Source organism: Schistocerca piceifrons, chromosome 1 (assembly GCF_021461385.2).
Source record: "Schistocerca piceifrons isolate TAMUIC-IGC-003096 chromosome 1, iqSchPice1.1, whole genome shotgun sequence".
NCBI lineage: Eukaryota > Metazoa > Arthropoda > Insecta > Orthoptera > Acrididae > Schistocerca > Schistocerca piceifrons.
Genome location: NC_060138.1, coordinates 591,126,025 through 591,150,432, shown reverse-complemented (window position 1 = coordinate 591,150,432; position 24,408 = coordinate 591,126,025). Strand labels below are relative to the sequence as shown.

At 43.2% G+C, this 24,408-nt stretch overlaps 1 protein-coding gene across 16 annotated transcripts in view; it reads left to right on the top strand.

The window, feature by feature from the left end:
• The window catches only part of LOC124803042 (RNA binding protein fox-1 homolog 3-like), a 454,277-nt gene that overhangs the window by 88,965 nt on the left and 340,904 nt on the right, over positions 1 to 24,408 (top strand). For 14 of the 16 annotated variants that reach the window (XM_047264181.1, XM_047264273.1, XM_047264250.1 and 11 more), the window contains exon 2: positions 8,727 to 8,768. The exons of the other annotated variants lie outside the window; for them this stretch is intronic. In XM_047264181.1, the coding sequence (XP_047120137.1) occupies positions 8,727 to 8,768 (42 nt within the window). The remainder of the gene's footprint in view (positions 1 to 8,726; positions 8,769 to 24,408) is intronic. 16 annotated transcript variants of the gene reach the window in all.

Below are 24,408 nucleotides of genomic sequence, written 5' to 3'. Positions count from 1 at the left end.
AGCACGAAAGAGCAGGGATAAGACACAATCGTAAATTGTCTTTGCTGAAGTACACAGTCACCAGCATCGTTATGAAACTGGTACGTGCATTTTTTCAGCTACAGTTATTTTACTTCAGCAGACAAAGAGCACGTGATGTCGATGCAGGTTTAGCGTTAAACATTCTTGTGGGTGGCACCTGACATCAAATGTTCAAATGTGTGTGAAATCTTATGGGACTTAACTGCTAAGGTCACCAGTCCCTAAGCTTACACACTACTTAACCTAAATTAGCCTAAGGACAAAAACAAACACAAACACACACACACACACACACACACACACACACACACACACACACACACACACACACACACACACACACACACCGATGGAGGACTCGAACCTCCGCCGGGACCCACCTGACATCGAATGGCTATATCCGAACTTGTTCTATATGCACCACTACGCCGTCTGAAGCAGTTGGTGAGCTGTAGTTCGTTGTCGCTGCATGCATTTATTTCTACCTTATGAAAATTTTTTGTAGTGTTACGGATATCAGGCTGGACGTTGTTGCAGTCGGTCATTTTGACTTCATAAGTGGTCTATTTATTTCGTTTTAATGGTAAGTACATGTTATTTCAGTATTCATTTACTTTTCGTGCGTCTGTATAGCATGTGGTTATGAAGCGAGCTTACTATGGGGTAGCTAGTGATACGTAATATGGGGTACCCCATATTTGGAGGAGCTTGTTTAGAAATTTATTTCTATTGTCGAATACGTTCTTTATAATTTCTGAAATTGAAAAGATATGTTTTTTCTTATTAGATGGTTTCAGTGAAGAAATGAAAGGCTTAAGATAAAGGCAAATTGAACGGAGCTGTGAAAGCCGTTTTAAGGAAAGAAATGGGCTAGTTAAAAGTGGACACACATTAAAAAGGTGTCTAAAGCAAAGGTGAGAATCTGACAATAAAGATGTTACTATAAAGTTCCGAAGAAAGCCTATATTTCCACCAGATCTTGAATCTGACTTAGTAAGGCATTGTCTGTTAATGGAGGAATGAACTTTTGGGGTAACCAGGCCTGATTTAAGACGATTGGCTTAATACGTTGCCTTGGCAAATGATATCCCAAATAAGTTCAATGAAGAAACCCAATCTGCCGGTAAAAAAGAATGACACACGGAATTTCGACGGTTCGTGTGAAATCCTTTCTTCAGGAGAACGTGAATACGTGTTTCGGTATATTGGAATCGGAAATGCAGAAAACTAATTTCTATCCTATTCGGGTATATAAGTGCGATGAAACGGGGATCAGTATAATGCAACACAGAAACACTAAAGTGATTGCTTTAGAAGGAAAAAGATCAGTAGCGTCATTGCTATCTGCAGATTGTGGCAGCCTCATTATTCTTGTAGCTTCTATGACTGCTTCTGGACAGTATGTTCCACCCTTTATTGTATTTCCACTCAAAAACATGCGGCCGCGAGGTTAGTGGCGCCATGTCACGGATTGCGCGGTCCCTCCCGCCGGAGGTTAGAGTCCTCCCTCGGACATGGGTGTATGTTGTTCTTAGCATACACGCAAAAACATGCAAGTAGAGCTAATGGAACTCCACCAGGGTCAATCCATGCCTGTCGTATTTCAGGGTGGATACAGGCAGATCTTTTCACACAGTGGTTCAGAAATTCTATCGCAGTGATAAAACCGACAAAATAAGACCCTGTCGGCCTCATACTTGGCGGACATTACTCCAACACCAGAAATATGGATGTAATTGACCTGGGTAGGGGAAATGAGGTTTCAATTTTGCCTTCTACCCCACGACTTTCATGAGACACAATCCCTAGACCTTGATTAATGAAACCGCTCAAGACTTTCTACGGCCAGGTAACTGAATTATGGTTAAAAAATAATTTCCCTTGCACAGCTACAATGCGACAGGTGGGAAAATTATTTGACAATGGATATCTCCACGCTGCGGCTGTTGAAACGGCAGTTAACGGTTTCAGAAAACTTGGAATCTATCCTCTGAACCGAAATGTGTTCAGGAGCCGTGTCTTGGCTGTACACTCTGGAAATAAGAGCTTACCGAGCGCCAAGATCAAAAGTCACCTGTCAACGGACTTCAAACAACTGATGATAGGCCTATAGCTTCAACATGGGATATTGTGAGTGCTGCAGACGTGTGTTTCCTGTCATCCAGCTCTAATGCCACTGCTGACGACTTGGCAGGTTATTCTGAATAAAACTCACTGTCTCAGAGATCACAAATTCATTCGTCAAGTTGGCAGAAGATTCAGAATTTTCTTCTGTCAGAGGACGATGATTGGAGAAATAAAAGCGTAGATGGAGCTGATGCTGAATGTGTGTATTGTGCAGGTTTGTTTTCAGATGATCGGTCAGTTGAAGAGTAGATCAGTTGTCAAAAATGCCTGATGTGAGCTCACATAAACTGTGCAGTTAATCCGAAAAAGAATTTCGTGTGCTTGAAGTGCAAATAGCTGAATAATAAACCCTGTGTGATTATTTTAGTTGTTTTCCATTTATTTACTTGACTGAAAGCTAGAAAATAATTCTCATTGTTTTCTTTTTGTGGCTGAAGAACTTACAGCAGTGCATTACCTGTTCATGGAAACTGTTAATCTATTTCTAGTAAATTCATTTTATTGTCATATATCTAACAAAAAATTGTAAGAAAAGATGGTACCTCGAAATAGAAGCCACCCCCCACCCCCCTAAGGAACCGTTTGAGATTTGCTAAAAATAAACCGCAACAGAATGATTTTACATTCAACAGCCTAAAAACCAAATAAACCTAATCTTAGAATCACACATTTTAGTATAAGTGTAAAAGCAGTGTTTAATTCGTAATGGTGTTGGCGGTATGAGACAAAATCAAAATCTATTCCATATTGGGACACTTAACTCTACAAATTTATATTAGAGAACCATCCTTAACCTGAATAATTACTCGCAATGGGAGAAATTAATTGATATTACATGTACGAGTGATTGTCATTTTCTGTAGTGATCGTAAACAGGATTAAAAGTTCGTTTGTGTGGCCATCATCCACAGCAACCACAGAAATATTCGTTTTGTATAAAAATCGTCGTTTCTCTTTCTGCAAAGTATTTTATTTGTTCCAGGCGCGCTTCGCCTTTCACGTACATTAAGGCTCTTTGATTGGCATCTGCGTTTCCTCTCGTGTGGTCACACGCTGGACGTCGAACTATAACTGCACCTACGAAACGCAAATACATTGTCAAGTTAAGAACTTTTTTCTTCACGGTTTACATGTTGTTTGCGCTAATTGCTGTGAAGCACTATTAATCTTCTGTCAATAGTTGTACATATTTTACCGAAAACTGGTGTTTGTGTTCACTTCGTCTTTTGCTATCTGGTTTGTTTGAAACGCGAACTGTTCTGTTGTCTACAAATGCATATCAAAATAAAATGGTATGTTTCCAGATTCCACTGATGTTGCCTTAAACTAAAAGGCGTAATGCGTCTGGTACAAATAAAATACATTGCGGCAAGAAAAAGGCGGTTTTGATTGACAAAACGAATAATACAGAATTCAATGCTGGTTGGAAATACGGAAATGTTTCGAGGCACACGAAGATGGAGGAGCAGTAGCAGCGGTGCTCCAAGAGAAGAGACTCACTGAAGCAGACGGCGATACGAGAGACAACCACAAAGATTCTGTTCTAAAGCCTCTGAAGGAGATCTCGCTTTGCCGCGTTTTTCGTTTTATGTTGAACAAGACTGACTGATCAAAATTCGCCTTAGAAAGCTTGTTCCCTCCTCTGGACTATGCTTTACTTGGTTAGCCACTGATCTCCGGTCTCCCATTCTCCTCTGAAAAAAAGTTGTTGCTCACTATTCCTGTCTCTCTCCTAAACCCATGCGGGAGCTTACCATCGTCACTGCCTTGCTCCTCTGTTTCCCTGTAAAAGTTGAGAAGATCTTATGTCTTTAGGTCTTAATCCTAAAGCAATGTTTTCTGTAAGAGCTACGCATTCAGTGGCGTCTCATAATTCTCAACGAACTAGCTTGTGGCTCTCTTTCCACCTGCACGATACCAATCTCCACCATCCATCCCACAAGTTGGATTTCCACGTTCAGGTGACAATGGAACCTTTCGCTAAAAATTCTCCCTCACTACACTCACTTGCGCGAGCGGTCGCTACAGTATGTCCAAACGTCGTCCATCTGCAAGGCCGCGCTGTGGGGTCATAAGAGAGCTGGTGAGCACGACCGTGGCAATGGTCGCCTCTTCTCGTTAACCTTCCAAGAAGGGTTCCTGACTGCTTCGGCGTTAAAATCAATTCATGATTTTACAATCTCAGAGCTCACTTTCAAGATTTGTCTTGTGAAGTCATGAACAGTTTGCCTTCAAAATCCACAACGGGTGTGACGTATTGCCTTCAGTAGTTCTTTTCTGTATTAAGCGGTTTCACGATAGTAATTACGTACTTCCGCCATTGTTCTGTTTTCCACCCGACCCTCGTATTGCAATCGTCAGATTTGTATTCCAACATGTTGCCATTATTAAATATTCTCAGTGTATTGAACATCGGTCTGCCTTAGTTGTCTGATTTTTAATAAGGAAATACACGCATTCTAATTTCTTGCGTGTATCACATTACATTTTACCGTCCCCTTATAACCAAGGTGTATTATTACTCTTGCACTAATTCCGCTTTTGTGTAAATCGCACTAGGAGTTATTGAACTTTCGTGATCCGAGGTTGGGATCCAGGGAACTAGTACACATAATTGCACAACTCGAAGAGAGCTGGATCGGCGTCGAAATTATGTGTGTAAATGGAAACAAGTAGGGTGAACACCTAGTACACGCTTTGTTTATATTTCAAAAGTGAGTGCAGATAACATTACGCTGGTAACGATTTCAAGCGTCCGTTAATATACTGCACATCTGAATAGTAAACTAGTTCATGCTTGCAGTCCATTGTGCAAATTGTAAGTGGTGAATGGCGAATCAGCTGGTTTCCTCCAGTTGTTTACCAGTGACGCCGTTCCCGCAGACGTTTTTTTTCCGGGCGTGCAGGCGGCGTCAGGGCGCTCGATTAGGAGGGCAGCGGTGCGCGCCGCCGGCTCCGCCACGCCGCTTTGTTTCTCCTGTTATGCGTTTCCGCTGGCTTTGCGTGTCAGCAGCTGCCCCACCCACGCGAAAGTGTTCACGGTTGACAGCTTTCTGTGATGGTCACTGTCTCCTCTGGTCTTCACTACAACGGCGACAGATCTGGTAGCGGACTGCCCGCTAACCTGCCATTTTGTCACGCTCTTTGCACGCCCATCAGGCGACCGCATACTCTGACTTGAAATGTCAAGGAAGTAAACCAGACGCCCCTTGGGGGGGGGGGGGGGGAGGAGGAACATCCGTCGGCTCTGCGATGTAGTACGCAGTAATTCACAGTTAGTATTCAAGTTCTCTTCGTATTTCACACTAAGAGTTGTTTGTATATAGCTGAAGACTTGTATCACATCAGAAAAGAAGAAGAAATAGTAAGAAAATGAAAGTTTGTATATTTGTGTTGTCAGTGATATACAATGAAGAAAGAATCAGATTCATCGAAACTTCACTGTAAACGTAACAAATGAATATGTAATACCAGTGTACCTGGCTAAATAGTTTGGTAGTTAGAGCCATATAAATTAAAAAAAAAAATACTGTCAACGCACCAAGTTGGCAGTACAATGAGAGTGGCAATGTGTTGTGGTCTGGTTTGAGGCAACTCGCCATGATAGTTCATCAAGTGCAGCTCTCTTCGCATCGCTACGAAACTACATCCATTTGCACAGAGTACTGCATTGTTATAAACCATGGTCTTTGTCGACTATTTTTTACCTTCCTGCCCTTCTCCAACTTCTCCTTCTTCTTCTCCTCCTCCTCCTCCTCCTCCTCCTCCTCCTCCTCCAACTTCTCCTCCTCCTTCTCCTCCTCCTCCAACTTCTCCTCCAACTTCTCCTCCTCCTCCTCCTCCTCCTCCTCCAACTTCTCCTCCTCCTCCTCCAACTTCTCCTCCTCCTCCTCCTCCTCCTCCAACTTCTCCTCCTCCTCCTCCTCCTCCAACTTCTCCTCCTCCTCCTCCTCCTCCAACTTCTCCTCCTCCAACTTCTCCTCCTCCTCCTCCTCCTCCTCCTCCAACTTCTCCTCCTCCTCCTCCTCCTCCTCCTACTTCTCCTCCTCCTCCTCCTCCTCCTACTACTACTTCTCCTATTACTAAATTGACGATTGCCTGACGCCTCAAGAAGTGCCCTATCCACCGGTAACTTCTTTTAGTCTCATAATGCCGTACATTTATTTTGTCCCCAGTTCGATTCAATTTACCTTCTGATTGTCCACACTAACCTTAAACGTCCATCTGTAGTACCCTTTTTCGAGAGCGCCTTTTCTATCTCAAACGTTTATCGTCCACCTTTCATTTCTGTGCAAGGCTACACTCCAAACCCACTTCTAGACTACTGTCAGATATTTGACTGCCCAAATAGCAGAACACTCATACTACTTGTAGTGTCTCATTTTCTAATCAAATTCCCTCAGCATCGCCTGATTTGGTTTGACTACTTTCCACTACCCTTATGTTAGCTTTGTACGTCTTATAACCCTTTTTTCAATACACCAAGCATTCTGTTCGACTGCTTATCGAAGTTCTTCTCTATCTCGATCGGAATTGTGTCGTTTGCAAATCTCAGACTTTATATTTCTTTTTCCCTCATCTTCAATTCCCTCTCGAAATTTCCCTTTGGTTTTCTTTCTTGCTTGTACAGTGTACAGATCGAATATTATCAGCTACTGTTTCCTTTTTATATCCTTCGATTCATAATTGTGCTCTGATTTCTGTACAGGTTATAAATAATCTTTCGTTCCCTGTATTTTAACCCATCTATTTCCAGAAATTAAAGAACTGTATTCTAGTCAACATTGTAAAAAGTTTCCTCTAGAACAACTAGTACAATAAACGCATGTTTCGCTTTTTTCCAACCTACCCTCTAAGATGCGTTCTTAGGCCTAGTATTCTTTGCATGTTTCTACATTTCTGCATTACGCAAATTGATCTTTCCGTAAGCCACCCTCTTGCAGGCATTCCGTTCTTTTGTAAGCAATTTGTATTAGCATATAACAACAATGATTTATTAAATATAGTTCTGTAAGATTCACTTCTGTCAGCACCTACCTTCTTTAGAATTATGAAAGTCTTCTTGAAATGTCTCGTACATCTACCAGGCCAGGTGGAACGGTTTCATCATGATTGGTACTACCAAAGACCAAAAAATTCCGATTGAATATTGGCCATTCCAGGTGCGTTGTTTCAGTTTAGAGCTTTCATATTTTTCACAAATCATCTACGCCTTGGCCCTCTTCATTTGACGAGCTGCTCATTAGTTTATAGTAAGTCGAAACCGAGAATCAAATCACTTGTTCGATAAGAGGAGGTGTGTTTCTCTAAGGCAACATATTTAACATGTAAGTAATATTAAAACCCAGTCTATCATTGTTCTAAAAACGGTTCATAAGTAAATAAAGTCGAAGAAAGACTTACGCTGTTAAACTTACTTTAAAAATCTGCTGTTATCATGCACGACAACAAAGAATCAGTGCCCGTTCTTTGCTCTTTCCAAATCATTACACGCAAAATGAAATCAGTCGGTGAATAATCACCGGGTTTAGTATAACTTTGATTGTTGCTACTGTGGGCTTTTGTGTGATTATATCCGATTAAACTCGTAATTTTGGCGAAAATCTTACTTAAACGGTAGGATGGAAAAAATTTGAAATGTCAATCTGAGGTCTACTTCCAGCGTAGGCCATATCTTATTCCTCACTCAAATATCGATTATCACTACTGGTTTGTTTAGATGCGCTATCCACTAACAGTGCTACATATTTTGAGCACTTGCCAACAGCATGCGTGTTAATTTATTGGATATGGAAATTTGTTTATAATTCCTGTGACAACTTTTGAGGGCGCGGTGGGGGTGAACTCGGACTTGTTTTGTCTGATGAAATTAGATTGATTAGAAATAAATTCGATGAATCCTACTTAACATCACTAAATAAGGAAGCACACATCGACTGTCTCCCTTTGTTCCATACATTTTTATTGAGAACAATGTGAAGTCGCCGACAATCGACGATTGCGTCTACCGCGCCGCGCCTCCCGGCAGACAGTGGCGCGCTGGCAAGCGTACGTTTCACTCCGCCGTGTCTGTGCCACAAACGTAGCCCGAAACTTCAGTACACCGACATAAGTTTGTATCATTTATGTACTTTAAGATTGTTACAGTTGTCATGGTTTAATTTGTTTCTGTTGTCTATTCATTTTCATTGTGCGCGTGCTAATAATCAAGCGTCCTGAAAAATAATCCTACTTGACCCAAATGTCAGGTGTTCGAAACCTTTGCCCAGGGTCGGCACTCTTTTGGCAAGCCTAAAAGTGGCTCTTCTCAAATAAATGTCATTGACAGAACAAGAGCTTGTGCAACCACTTTCATCTTGATGCAGTGGATTTGATCTTTACTTTATTCACTGTACAATTGTTGCTAGCCATCCTTGTTGTATCACGTGCACTAACTTATTTTTGTGTTACCGTGTTACTTGTGGTTCTTCCTTGAGCTATAAACTAAATTAAAAATTTCCTTGCTACAGCATTTGTAACTTATCACATTTTTGTATGTCTCGCTGCTTGATGCATTCTTACTTGTCTTCTGTTCGCAGGTGAGTATCCGGCCTGTGGTTCCATCCGGTGACGTCGCTACAGTAAGTGAAACGTATATTTGGGACTGCTTTGCAAACTACTAGGCAATTATTCACTTCCCTCTTGCACACGCATAATGTCTTTGCCTGCTTAGAAAGCACTAACCAAACTTCTCAGGAGTTAATACACCTCGCAAGATCAGAACCTTTCACAAAATTCTTCTTTCGGCGCCAACAGAAACGAGAATGAGATGAAGAGAGAGGGGAATTACAAAGCTAAAACGTCCTTGCATTTCCCTACGCGGGAAGAATAATTTTTATGCTCCTCAGGACGCTAATGATAGAGTAGAACATTAAATTTACGAATTCACTTCGAAGTAACTGTTTGGTGCTGATTGTTAAGTACCGTATTCTTCAAGTCGAGGTAACTGCTGCCCTGAGGGGTTACAGTCTATAAATGGGTTCATCGTAAACGGTTTGAATAAACGTGTTACAAAAGCAAACGATGTTAGATCATGTGTGGAATGTGAATGATGTTAGTCTTCAGATATGTCTGTAATTTAGTGTAAATTGTGTATTGCTAATAAAATGGTTCACTCTAAAAATGCGAGAAAGGATTGTAGAATTTGTTTCGGCCTTGCTACTCTCTTCTATAGTTCGGCCAGCTGTAGCCGTAAAAATATATTGAGTTGTCGCGTCTTACGTTTAACTTTTGAAAAACGAGTGTTCCGCTTTTGTGACATCACAATTCGTCGTTTCACAAACTTGAACTGAAGCACGCACACGGTGGTCGTTGTCAACCACACACTCTCATCAATATCGTGATGCAGCGCCTTTTTTTCCACTTACAATCAATCATGTAAGGCAGTTTCTTGTTGTTGTTGCTGCTGGATTTTATCAGACCTTTAGGTCTTCGTTTTTGAAATAGGTTTGATTTTGTAAGTGGATATAGTGGTAAACTATTTCTTCCTCTAGTAAATCTCAGCGTTGTGTGTAAACTGCGACGTTGTGTAGTGGTTAGTATTGCTGGCTACTGACAGGAAGATTCTGTTTCCTAGCGTGGAAAGATGCATAATGTCGTGAAGTAATTTTGTAACAGCAGTGCATAAGAATCAAGGATGTTGTGTCTTCTAGGTGATGCTACTGAAAATTCTGTTGGAAGTAGTCAATTATTGATTAGTTACAGGCGATGGTAAGCTTTGTTTGTCATAGTAAATAAGTAATCCTGCTGGATGAGGCCAGGTAGCACGTGATGTTGTTGCCTGAGCTAACTCGTTTTCTCCAACTGAGATGGCGTTGCCGTGTTGTATATCCCTGAGCGTAATTTGTGTGCCCCAGTGCAGTCTTTCAGAGGCTGCAGTTCATTGAATGCTAGCAGAAATTGTATAGACTAGGGCAATAACACCACTCTGATTAATTGAATTCTATGGCTATGCTCAGCAGCGTGTCGTCATTAAAGATTTCCACAATGAGGCTAGAAGAGTGTTACTTAAATTTCATAAACCTTGTAGTAGGAATAGTGCATACAGCCTCTCATGCAGCTTGTATAGGAAAACAGCGCCGGCCGCGGTGGTCTCGCGGTTCTGGGCGCGCAGTCCAGAACCGTGGGACTGCTACGGTCGCAGGTTCGAATCCTGCCTCGGGCATGGATGTGTGTGATGTCCTTAGGTTAGTTAGGTTTAAGTAGTTCTAAGTTCTAGGGGACTGATGACAACAGCTGTTAAGTCCCATAGTGCTCAGAGCCATTTCTTAGGAAAACAGCTACTGATACTGAATTCTCTTCAGACTGGAATCACCAAAATTCTTAAACCGATGGGAACCCTGAGGTGTCGTGAAGGTGATAAAGCTTTTTTTTACTTCGTTCTGACTATATACCACGCTTATGATGATCAGTGCTAGGTTCTGCTTTCAGCCCAGGTTGGAATACGGCATCTCTCTTAATTTCAGAAGAAACACGCAGTTATTCTTTTCTTCAACTGTTCTTTCAGTGTTTTCATTTTTACGTGATACTAAGGAAAAATTTAATGCAACAGCACTGTAATAAGACCTGTGTATAAGATGAGCTCTGTAGTTCTTACTGTGGTATTTTAAGTGGCTGCCTTTGGGACCCACACTTTACGGTTATACTTTTTTTAAAGAAACAAGTAAAATTTTCTAGTATTAATTGGGTGATCTATAGTCACTGTGATACCTTTCGATACTGCTGTGATGAATGTACATTCTGTTGGCAAAGAGTCAGGCGTGCCCGTACCCGTTAGAGTTCAGTGAAAGAGATTTACTTGTCAGTTTTTCCAGATAATGTGGGTGAGTTAATATCAATATATGGGGTACTACTTAGAGCTACTGGCCCTGTTTACATACAAATACAAAACTTCATATATATATATTCGGTGTAGTATGTTCGAATACCTATTAGTTGCTTCGCGTTGAGTCAGTACTCCCACATCATGGATCGACACAATTTCAGTTCGATACTGACTCTTCTCCCTGGCAATTCTTTCTAAATGTTTTTACTGGTCCGAGTCCTGGTTCGGTGTAGCGTGAATTCGTCGCACACCACCAACATAGCTAATGTGGCGCGAAGTGTATAATATCCCCGTACAACAGTTCTCAGAAAATTGCATCCACGATTCAATGGTTAGTAGCGATGGTTGCCGGCTTGAGCACCCAGGTTCAGTTTCCTCAAAGTTTGTTGATGGGAAAGTCTGTAAAGGGGAAAGCTCATCCTGGTCAGGCTAAATTAAAATACCGGCAAGTGAATAAGCACAGAAATTTATAAGCAAGCTGCTGAAGTGACATCAGATCGAAACACTAAAATCATGCTGTGACCCATTACGCATTAATTAGTTCCTAAGATGTGGAAACAAAAGGTCACAATGTTCTTTAATGGAAAAGCACTAAATCGTCCGGTTCTCTTCTGCGTTCATACATTACTGTCGTTTTGGTAGGGAACGGCGTCGCACAAAAAATTGGTGTGCATCATAAGGGAAGTATACACGGAGCCGATCAGATTTTGTTCCTCTCACGCACGATTGCAGTATACACTTGATGTAAAAAACGTTGCTCTATTACGATGATCTTCTCATGCAGGGCAAGGCAGCAGGCTAGAAGTCTGCTCGTATTGCGTTGCGACTTTCTTTTGTGTGTGTGTGTGTAATTTTCTGATTAATTCTCATACAATTCTTCATTCGCCGTTGAAGATTCTGGTGCTGGCTCAGTTTCAAAAACACAGCAATCTTCTGTTTACAGTGACTGTTGACGAACGATTGTTGTGAGCGGTTGTGACCTGTTGAGTAACAAACTGTATCACTTCCAAAAGCACAATGAAACGGTCTACCAACGGAAGGAAGACAACGTCGACCTGTCACGAATAGAGAAACAGCTACTTCCTATTATCAAAAGCAGTGTAAAATACAGTTTTAACTATTTTATGTGTAGGTCGCTCAGACATGGTGTTCACCAGCGCCGTACATGAATTTCAGCCCGATACGACTCGACGGACATGCGCATGATTCACCCACCAGAAAATGCTATTACATCGCAATCCCTTACTGTACATCGATTATACTTCGGCTCAAATGTGCTACTACAATTATCATTGTTATTACTAGTTAGGTGCATAAGTTCGTAGCATTTTTGTTTTGCATTTTGGTATTGCTGCTTCTCTAGGTTTATTTATAGATTGTCATTTTTTATTTGTGGTTCACCGTTGCTGTTTGAATTTACGTATTGTCTTTTTTATTCGGAGACAGTGAGTGGAACTGTGGACGCTAGAAAATGGAGTGCCAAGTGGAAAATTCGGAACATTTCCGACATTCTTCTGTTTGAGTTCAGTAGCGGGGTGAGAGCAGCGGAGGCAGCCAGGAATATTTGCGCCGTATATGGGGATAATGCCATTGGACAGGGCATGGCAAGAATATGGTTCTCGTTTTGAGGAGGATCGTTATGATATTAGTAACTCGCCACGACCAGGAAGACTTTGGAGGTTTGATGAAGATCGTTTAAACGCAATAACCCACAATGATCGACGTCAGTGTACTGAAGAACAGGCAGATATGGTGAACTGTGATCATTCTATCTTGCAACGTTTGCATTCAAAGGAAAAGGTTCAAAAATGAGATGTGTGGCTACCACATGCTGTAAGTCAAAATCACAAAAAGCGGGAGCGATATGGACATCTCTGCTTGCTAGTCATCAGTTGGCTCTTGGAAAACACCCGACCATTCCTATCCTGTATCGTGACTGGTGACGAGAAGCGGTGTCTTTATGCTAACATCAGGAAAAAGAAAGGAACGATTGAGCCCAAACAAAGCAGCAACTTCCCGTACAAAGACCTGCGCGCATCCACAAAAGGTGTTGTTTCGCACATGGCGGAACAGCGACGGTCCGGTGTACAACGATTTGCTTCCTCGTGTAACCATCGCTGCTGAAATTTGTCAACAATTGAGATGTCTTGCGGCCGCAGTCCAAGAACAGTGACCAGGAAGATTGCATGAAGTGATGGTAGTTCAGTATAAGGCCCGGTCACATTCCCAGACTGACAAAAGCACTATACAGAAAGTTCGTTTGGGAAGTCAATTTGCACCCGCCTTATACCTCATATCTTCGGCCGAATAACCACCAAGGACCTTTGTTTCCGGATGAAAGTTCACTCCGAAGATGACTCGACGAGTTCTTCGTCTGAAAACACATGATTTCTGCAGTCGTAGACTCGAAAAGTAACCCCAGTGTTGGCAGACTTGTAAATAGTTAAGGATAATACAATATCGATGACTAAAAGTCTCTGTTATGAGTATCTGTCGTGTTTATTGATTTATGGATAAACACAAAGAACTTAAGAACCAACTTGATACTATTGTTGATGTACCGAGAAACGTGATGTGTTGCACTGGTAAAAGTATTTCTTGGTGGGAAATCAGGAAAAAAAGACGAAAACTCAAATGCAGTATACGAAGACGAAGACCTCTGGTGTGCCACCTCAGCCGGTAGCATTAACGTCGCTGTTCGGCGGCTAGCGTTTTCATATAGTTACATTCAGCATGAACATCAACAAAAGCAAAACGAGGATAATGGAATGTAGTCGAATTAAATCGGGTGATGCTGAGGGAATTAGACTAGGAAATGAGACACTTAAAGTAGTAAAGGAGTTTTGCTATTAGGGGAGCAAAATAACTGATGATGGTCGAAGTAGAGAGGATATAAAATGTAGACTGGCAATGGCAGGGAAAGCGTTTCTGAAGAAGAGAAATTTACTAACATCAAGTATAGATTTGTCAGGAAGTCGTTTCTGAAAGTTTGTATGGAGTGTAGCCATGTATGGAGTGTAGCCATGTATGTAAGTGAAACATGGACGATAAAAAGTTTGGGCAAGAAGAGAATAGAAGCTTTTGAAATGTGATGCTACAGAAGAATGCTGAAGATTAGATGGGTAGATTACATAACTAATGAGGAGGTATTGAATAGGATTGGGGAGAAGAGGAGTTCGTGGCACAACTTGACAAGAAGAAGGGATCGGTTGGTAGGACATGTTCTGAGAAATCAAGGGGTCACCAATTTAGTATTGGAGGGCAGCGTGGAGGGTAAAAATCGTAGAGGGAGACCAAGAGATGAATACACTAAACAGATTCAGAAGGATGTAGGCTGCAGTACGTATTGGGAGATGAAGAAGCTTGTACAGGATAGAGTAGCATGGAGAGCTGCATCAAGCCAGTCTCAGGACTGAAGAAAACATCAACATTCAGCCGGATAGTAAAACTCTGGATCTTGATTTTTCGAGAACCCTTGAGAAGAGTCATTTGTTGCCTCTCAGTATGGAGTAAAAGCGTGCGGAAGATGAGCAATATCGGTGACCCGTTGGCTGTATTCCTCCCTTGTCTGTGAGTTAACTTCGTTGCCGGGAGCGCCTGGGGCTGCAAGACTGCAAGAGGGATCTGGTAAGGCAAGGCAGAGCGCCGTGGGCCGCGCCGCTCCGCGCGGTGTCGGCGGCGCCTAATTTTAGCCGCTTACAGGAATAGCGGGCGGCCCGCTCTGCTCTGCTCTGCTGTGCAGCGCCGTCCCCCCGCTGCGCTTCCCGCGGCGCCTCCCTCTGGCAACGCGTCTTCCGTCACGTCTCTCATTTATTCACTCCAGGTGCCGTGCCGTGCACTGCCGCACCGCGCCCAGGGGAGGGCTTTCGCCGTATTGGGCGTGTCTGTCCAGGGAAGTGGCGTAAATTGATGAATCGTGTGCGCCCACTGAGAAACAGCCGTTTTCGTATTAACATAATTTTAAAACGAGAACAGCACATACGTGCAAGTGGAGTAATGTGTGGTACTGTGTGGATACAGTATTATTGAGGCTTTAACTGCTGTTCTTGAATTACTTTAGGCAATTACTGGGATGTCCACTCTACAAAGCCGCGACCGGTTTCATACGACATAATTAGCACTCGGGTTGCAGACTTCTGTTTCTCAGATACAAAGCGTAATTTTTCTTTATTAATCATATGCCAAGTGGACGAAGCTGGGTCAGTAAAACGTGCCTCATTTGAACAAGTGTGATGAAGCTACAACCGATGAAGGATTTGTCACCTCATTGACTTTGTTCATATTCTGCTGTCTTAGCGATGCTGCTCGAAAAGTTTTATTCCGGAACAGGTTAATATTAACAACCATATTGTTCTGGCACAGCGCTTCCCAACCTGGCGGACCCCTTCCACAGTCGGAAATCCATGGCGGACCTCAAGTCAGTCAAGAGCACAGTAACTTTAAATTGCAGAGCTAAACCTATTTGAACTGAAAGCTTCTTAATGCAAGTGCCGTGTTCCCAATGACCCCCCCCCCCCCCCGAAGTTTCAATAGTCTTTGGAGCTTCTTGTGATTGTTCTTCCTTTGGTCGTCCTCCCTCCTCATTCATTTCAAGTGGAAACTTCCCTTGTTGTGAAGGCGATGGAGAAACCGCACCCATCTTCAATGATCCCGACTTCAACCACGGACCCATGTTAGAAGTAATAAACTGGTCATAAATCGACTATGAAATAGGTAGTGCACTGACAAAGCAAGTTTTAACATTTAACGATGCCTGGGGCCGCATACGTGCCAGCGAGCGCTGTGATGGTCGACGAAGCTAGCTCCGCGCATGCGTAAAAGGTTTCAGCGCATCTAGCGCCGTGAGCCGGGGCACAAACGACCCCCGTATCGTTGAGAAACGGTCGATCAGAGAAGTCGCATTCTCCGGTACTAAACTGTGTATACGTTCTCAGTTAGGAACCGCAAAGGCTGCTTGCGGATACGACCTGAAGTAAAAGTACACGTGATGAATTTGATTTTCACATTTTTATTCAATAATTTTACTCATTATTTTACACGATTTGGTGAAAGGTGGCCGTGGACCCCCTAGAAAGAGCCGGAGGACCCCTAAGGGGTCCGCGGACCACACGTTGGGAAGCCCTGTTCTGGCATATTGTCATTTCTTTCTGTTGGTATACAAAGAAATTAACAAGTCTAAAAGTAGTCATAAAACAGAGTACAGTCATATACATTATGCACGTAAGTATTTAGGCTTACTACATATTAGTAACACCTTCCCGCTAGTATAGCGGAGAGCGCTAACGCACACACTTAGGGACACGGGACCTGCCACCTGGATTAACGGCAAGTGCTGGTGCACTGGCTAAACTGGCTGTGAATTTTAGACGGTTTCCCCACACCTAACTATGTAAATACTGGGCTGTTACCCGCGTCCCGATCAGGTACACACTGCACATACTCATAGAAAACGTTCTCACACTTAACTACGAGCTCTACACTAGCCGCAGATATTCAGTGCACATCAATTTTTCCCGAGTGTGACTGGTGGCCTCGGGAAGGGCAGCCATCCCATCAGATGCCACTAACGCTGTCAATCCGATGTACAAGGTGATTCACAAGAAACTGTACACACTTCATGGTTGTTAACATACGGATCAAAATACGAGTGAAATATTAAATAGTGTTTCATCAGAAACTGCTTTCTTTCAAATTCAAATGGCTCTGAGCACTGTGGGACTTAACATCTGAGGCCATCAGTTCCCTCGAACTTAGAACTACTTAAACCTAACTAACCCAAGGACATCACACACTTCCATTCCGGAGGCAGGATTCGAACCTGCGACCGTAGCGGTCGTGCGGTTCCAGACTGAAGCGCCTAGAACCGCACGACCACACCGGCCGGCACTGCTTTCTTTCCGAGTTACGATCCATATAGCATTAGTGGTAGACATTACGTCATGAACCAATACAGGCTTTCCCGCGTCGTGTTAGACGCGCATGTCAACTGTTACAGCTTTGTTGACGGTGCCTCTGCACTTTTCAGACGGGAAGCAAGGTAATATCTCAAAATTCAATAAGCGGACAGGTCGTATAGGACTAGGGTGCTTGGCCCACCAAATCTCCGGATACAAACCCCTGGACTTCCAAATTTGCGATCGTCTCAAGGAGCTCCGGTATGGTGTTGCAATGCAGAATGTAGCACAACAACAACACCGAATTGAAAATAGCTGTGCAACTGTTAAGAATGAGATGAACGGATAATGCAACATTCCGAGAGCGGTAGGAAGTTGAGTCTTCGCCTACATGAACATAATTTTGAACATGTCCAGAGGTATTATCCTAAGGACACACACACACACACACACACACACACACACACACACACACACACACACACACACACACACACACACACGAGGGAGGACTCGAACCTCCGCCGGGACCAGCCGCACACCTTAGACCGCTCGGCTAATCCTGCGCTGCTGGGGGTCCCTTCGTGTCTTTGCTTTCTGAGAGGACTTCATTTTGTGTTGATTCCTACTCTACTACTTAACTCTGAAATAAAGCAATTTCAGACAAAACTTATACGTTTCTCTGTTTTGATACACACATTAACCCACGAATTGTGTACAGTTGCTTTTGAATCATCCTATATGTGAGTCACGACCTCATACAGAAACGGGAGAAAGCAAAGGAGAAACAAAATATTAACAAGTTTCAGCCCCGTTCACCTTGACTACGGTTGCAACACGTTGTGACATACACAGATAGTGTTGAAGAGACCTTGTGGTTCAGCCGGCTCATCTGCCGCCCGTTATGATGCAAAGTTGGGGTTACTGCGTCCACGACGCGCATCATCCACATGACCGTTAAATGTTTCTCAAAACACAGTTCAGGTGCGATGGGATAGTGCATAATTCTTGCTGAAGATACAGGTCAGCTATGGAGGAAGCCCACTACCACCAGCAGGAACTCGGCACAGTTGGCTAGCGGTATGCATCTCGTGTTGTTCTTCGATACTCTCGCGCCCAATTGTAGGGGTGTACTAATGTGGTAGCATTATACCAGTCCAGACGAGTCTTTCAGGTACGAATCTGTTCACAGCGTTGCAGAAGCATTATTCACATAAGTAGTGTCCAACTTTCTCTGAATAGGCGACTCATGTCGTTGTGGTGATGATGTAACCGATGTGGTCTCATTAGTTTACATTGTATTTCGTCGTCTGTTTCAGATACGATCTGAAACATTTTTTTTCTCATGACACCTAGTAGGCTTTTGGCAGCTATTTATTCGAAAACTACATTGACATAAAAAATTGATGGCAAAGCATCGTTTTCTTGTTCAGTTGCATTCGTACGTATAATCTCTCTTCCCAGCTGCTTTCGAGTATCATGTTATTGGGGGCGTTTTTCCTTCTTCTTTGGCAACGGCTGTTCTATTTAGTCGAGTATTCCATTACATTGTGTTCCTGTGATGTCACTGTCTCCGACGTAATTTTTACTGGCCGTTGTATTGTCATCAACTTTCGTCATATCTGTTGTTGTGTTTCTGTTTGTCATATCTGGAATTAAATATGCCATTTCGTTTTGATATGAACAAATGAGCATGCTACTTTCAGTAACTAATGCAATTTGTATACTACAATTCCTCTGCTATCTTCCCCTCCGTATTTCTTCCTTTGACTTTTACTTATGCAAACCAGATGACTGCTATCACAACACACTAGGTATCTTGACCTAAGTGAATCAGCTATTCCGTCATTAAACGCTGTTAATGTGAAAACAGAAAGTGAACTGTGGCTGCAGGCGCGCAGACTGCCGCCGAAAGTGGCAGAGGCAGAGGAAAACGGACGGACGCCTGCCCTACACTTCTGGTGTGTCCTTGCAGCCCACTCAACGAAAACTAAAAAAGGTCTATTAAGGGAAAAAAATCGTACGCATTCGGCGGGAGGGAAATTTTATATATATATATAGCATCGCTAAGAATAGGCTTCCCCAGAAGACTGTGCAAAGATTTACGTACTCTCTGTCCATAACTAGTGTTATTACTAATTAGTTATTATCGCAGATTAGCATTCTCGGTAGTGTTAATGCATTTTGTGCAAAATAACCCTCCTTCACCTGTGCACAGCGTCGCCAGTGATTCATAAGGAACGCTGTGGAGGACCCGTATAACTTTGTGAAAGACACTGTAGTTGCTTCTTGTGACTTAGTGGGGTCTACAGTGGGCAATGACCGGCTCGTCCTTAAGTCTGCGGATCTGTGAAGGACGGAAGTGCATGAACACGATCTGGCGACCTACCTCCCTTCGCACTTCTAACTAACACACCTACTCCCCCCCCCCTCCCTCCTCCCCATCAAGTTACACCCCTGGAACACAGTTTATTCCTTAAGCGACTCTGCTGCACTTAGATGTGGTACACACATTTAATATTTGTTTTCAACCCACTTCATTCAAAGATAAACATTAATTTGATACGGTTAGAACAGTATTTTTAATAATCTGTAATTTTTCAATGCCCTGAACGCGGAAACCATTAGTCCTAGAGTAAATATAAATTATTTACAAACTACGGCGTGCATACACCGTATTTAACATCTAACCGTCGCTACATATATTCGAGTAAAGATTGACATGTTCGATATGCCTGTCATCAAAAAATGGTTCAAATGGCTCTGAGCATTATGGGATTTAACATCTGAGGTCATCAGTCCCCTAGACTTAGAACTACTTAAACATAACTAACATAACTAACCTGAGGACATCCACACACACCCATGTCCGAAGCAGGATTCGAACCTGCGGTCGCGTGGTTCTAGACTGAAGCGCCTAGAACCGCTCAGTCACAGCGGCCGGCTGCCTGCCATCATTGCATTGGCGATGATGTGGTACAGACCAATAGCGAAATTCTGCATGAGTCGGTGAAGTGTCGGATCATCGATGTTGTCGAGGACCTCCTGAATGGGTATTTTCAGCTCAGCAATGGTTTTAGGTTTATTACTGCACACCTTGGCTTTAATATAGCTGTACGAAAATGAGTCGCATGTGCTCAAATGCGCAGAATATGGCGGCCAATCGAGACCGATGCCAGTGGTCTCCGGGTACCCCAGAGCCAGAAAGCGGTCCCCAAAGTGCTCCTGCTTCGATAGGGTAGAGCTCCGTCTTGCATGAACCACATCTTGTACAAATCAGGGTCACTTTGGATAATGGGGGTGAAATCCTCTTCCAAAACCTTCACGTACCGTTCGGTAATCACCGTGCCATGAAGGAATATCGCACTGATCATTCCGTGACTGGACACTGCACACCACACAGTCGCCCGTTGAGGGTGAAAATATATCCCCCTCCCCCCCCCCCCCCCCCACACACACACACACACACACACACACACACACACACACACACACACTCACACACACACATACTCACACACACACACACTCTCTCACACACACACACTCTCTCACACTCACACACTCACACTCACACACTCACACTCACACTCACACACACACACACACACACACACACACACACACACACACACGTACGTTCCTGGATTGCTCAACTGATGATTCCCTTATGTCTTGCGATGTTTGCTACGAACCAGTCACTTCCTTCAGTCAAGCTGCGCCATCAGTTTCTGTCGCAACCAGTTGGTTCGGTATGATTTTATGAGTTACCTGATGTATTCATCTAATCTTCAGTTCTCTCTTACAGAATCATAGCTCAAAACTTCTGTCTTCTTTTTGTCTGTGTTGTTTATCGTCCACGTCTCACTTTCATTCGAGGCTATACTTCATACAAATACCTTCGAAAAACTACTTCGTAATATTCAAATTTGTATTACATGTTTTTCTGTCTTTAGGTACGCTTTCCTTGCTATTACTAGCATAGATTCTTACGTCTTTCTTACTTGTTATTTTGTTGCTAAAATAAACTCGTCCACTACTTCTACCTAATTTCCTCAAAATTACGTGGTTTTATTCAACATTATGCGATTTCAAGAAACTACGCACTCCGTTCAACTGCTGTGCCAATTCCTTTGCCGTCCTAACAGGTTTGCACCAGTAAAGTTAAATTTTATTTCTTGTTCCTGAACCCCTTTCAGACGTTTTCCTTGGTTTCCGTTATTGATTGATATATGTACATATGAATGCCTAACGCATGCAGGAGATACTCGTTGCGTGAAGATTGTCTGTAGGCATCTGTCATGGCCTGTGAAAATGGCAAGAGACGTAAGTGACCTTAGTCTGTCACATGATACGTTTAGTCGCATTCGACTCACAGCCTCGAAAATACCGTTATTGGCTTTTTATGAAACAGAAACCTAATTAAATAGATCATATTGGGGTATTGAAGCCCATATTGCAGGAGTAAATATCTCATCGTTCTAGAAAGTTGTTAGAAGCAAATAATTCTACGTTCTCTCTATACTACTAACTCATATCGGATGGATATCTTTTTAGAATAATTAGCCGGCCGCGGTGGCCGAGCGGTTCTAGGCGCTTCAGTCCGGAATCGCGCGGCTGCTACGGTCGCAGGTTCGAATCCTGCCTCGGGCATGGATGTGTGTGATGTCCTTAGGTTAGTTAGGTTTAAGTAGTTCTAAGTTCTAGGGGACTGATGACCTCAGATGTTAAATCCCATAGTGCTCAGAGCCATTTGAACATTTTTTTAGAATAATTAATTTCTATGTTACGTATATAATGCTATTATTACGAACACGTACTTCATTAAAAGATTCATGGGCGGACTGACTTTTTATTGTGGTAGACAGGATATAGAAACGGTGAGATGCAGGACAGCAACCTAGATTTATTATTTTGCTAGTAATGTTTTACTACGTGGGGACTATTTTAATGTTATATTACATTTCATGTGTTACGCTGTTTTTATTTTTAGATACCCTTCACATACTCCTTTTAAGAAGAAAGAAGAAACTCTGTACATAGGGGGCATATTACAATTGGCCGCTGTTTGCATCCATTATTCCAGTATATGACACACCTACTTGTAAAGCGAGTTTGACGACAGTGCACGGGGGTAAGGCCTGTAGAGGGTGTCGCCGGAGGAATGATCAATATTCAGATTGTTTGTTGATTTGGAGGGAGAGGACCAAACAGCGAGGTCATCGGTCGCATCGGTTTTAGGATAGGCATTTGTCCGAAGCGATTTTGGAAAATTACGGAAAACCTAATTTAGGATGGCCAGACGCAGGTTTGAACCGTCGTTTTCCAGAATGCGAGTCCATTGTGCTAACCACTGTGCCACATCGCCCGGTCAGTATTAAGGGATACGGCAGGAACGACCATTTGAAGCAAAAGAGGGTAGTAAATGTGAGCTGTAAAATGCGTACCTTAATAGCTATGAGCACTTCTTCATCCTTGATGTTCTGAAACCCATCTCTGTACTGACAAGTGTTCATAGCTCCTAAGGTACTCATTTTAAAACTCATGTTGGTAGACATATTTTTGTTGCTTTGATCCATGCTATCTTTTCCTAAAATATGGAAAGCAAAGAGCGTGCTGTGGAAGAGACTTGTTTCGCAGACATCAGTAATAAGATCCGCTACACTTACAATTTTTTTTATTTCCTAAAAGTAAAGCAAATTCCGGTTTCGAGACCTGTGTCCCATCTTCAGGTGCATAAAAAACTACTACATGAAAGTCAAATAACAGAAGTTAAATTAGGTTCTAGTAACCTAATTTAACCGCTGTTATTAGACTTTCATGGACTCACATTTTATATGCACCTGGAGATGGGACACATGTCCCGAAACCGGGCTGTGCCGGGCCTAGTGGCCGAGCGGTTCTAGGCACTTCAGTCCGGAACCGCGCTGCTGCTACGGTCGCAGGTTCGAATCCTGCCTCGGGCATGAATGTGTGTGATGTCCTTAGGTTAGTTAGGTTTAAGTAGTTCTAAGTCTAGGGGACTGATGACCTCAGATGTTAAGTCCCATTGTGCTTAGAGCCATTTGAACCATTTGAAACCGAGCTGTGCTTTCCTTTTAGGAAATAAAATAAATTTAGAACTTCAGCGGATCTTACCGTTGATGGTGGGTACTGTTTCAACCGAAAGTATGTCAGGAATATGTGTCAGTAAGTCATCATTGGAATTTGTGGCTTCTCTCTTAGACACATTGTAATCCTGTCCGCCCCAGTAGCTGAGTGGTCAGCGTGACGGATTGCCGTCCTCTGGGCCCGGGTTCGATTCCCGGCTGGGTCGGAGATTTTCTCCGCTCAGGGACTGGGTGTTGTGTTGTGTTCATCATCATTTCATCCCCATCCGGCGTGCAGGTCGCCCAATGTGGCGCCGAATGTAATAAGACCTGCGATATGGCGGCCGGACCTGCCCCGCGAGGGGCCTCCCGGCCAATGACGCCAAACGCTCATTTCCATTTCCATTGTAATCCTGTTATTTCCATCTTTATCGTGAATTGAAGCTGTTTCCATTGGTAGTTCGTGTTTTCTCTATATGTATATCAGCTCTGACATTATCAGTTTTCATCTTCTGCAAGTACCACACACTTCATTTAATCACACTTGAAATGTCCCTCTCAGCTGTTTGTACGTTATCCTTCTGCAAAGGAGAGTGCTAGGCCTCGTGTGATTTTCAGCTGTGTGCGTAGCGTGCCGTCGGCGAGTACAACGGGTATCGCGAATCATCATGCATCACATATCTTCGAGCGGCCAAAGGTGGTGTTTGTGTGTCCATGCAAATTGTCTGTCCTGTGGTGTTCGTGAGCAGCGTACAAGCGTGTGTGATGTTCCATAACTTGTTATTCATCACCGATTTGGAAGGTGATAAGCTGCACCGCTGCCTCTTCATATAGACATCAACGTTATTGCCAGCACAATCCCGGAGGTGGAGCGTGACCTGTGAACGGAGCTCCCGCAATGTTGCCACAGCCGATTTTGTTGAGGCGCGTCGTCTTCATTCTGCACTAATGTGACGTCGATAACCAGGACAGACCTGAATACATTAGTCACGTGTCACGTCCAGCAGTACTATTCTCCTTTGCGGTAGGAGCGCCTGCTTGAACACACCTGTCTGCAATTAAAATGTTCCATGTGCGTATACGCAGAGAGATCATTTTGCATACCCAATTTTTTTTTCTTACGTTTCAAAGTGTGGGAAACAGTTCTGTGACGCGTTTGCATTTGTTACCATATCTGTATCACTCTCTCTCTCTCTCTCTCTCTCTCTCTCTCTCTCTCTCTCTCTCTCTCTCTCTCTCTCTCTCGTTTATTTTGTATCACTGCTTTCAGCACGATACTTCGCTGCATGCGGAATTTAACCAGATGCCCGCGGTATGCTTAAGCCCCTCCTCCCCCCAAATCTGTTTTGGCGGCAGTTAAGTTTACTTGTTGAGGCACCTCCGACGTAAAGCGACGTTTCGTACGGTCCTGCGG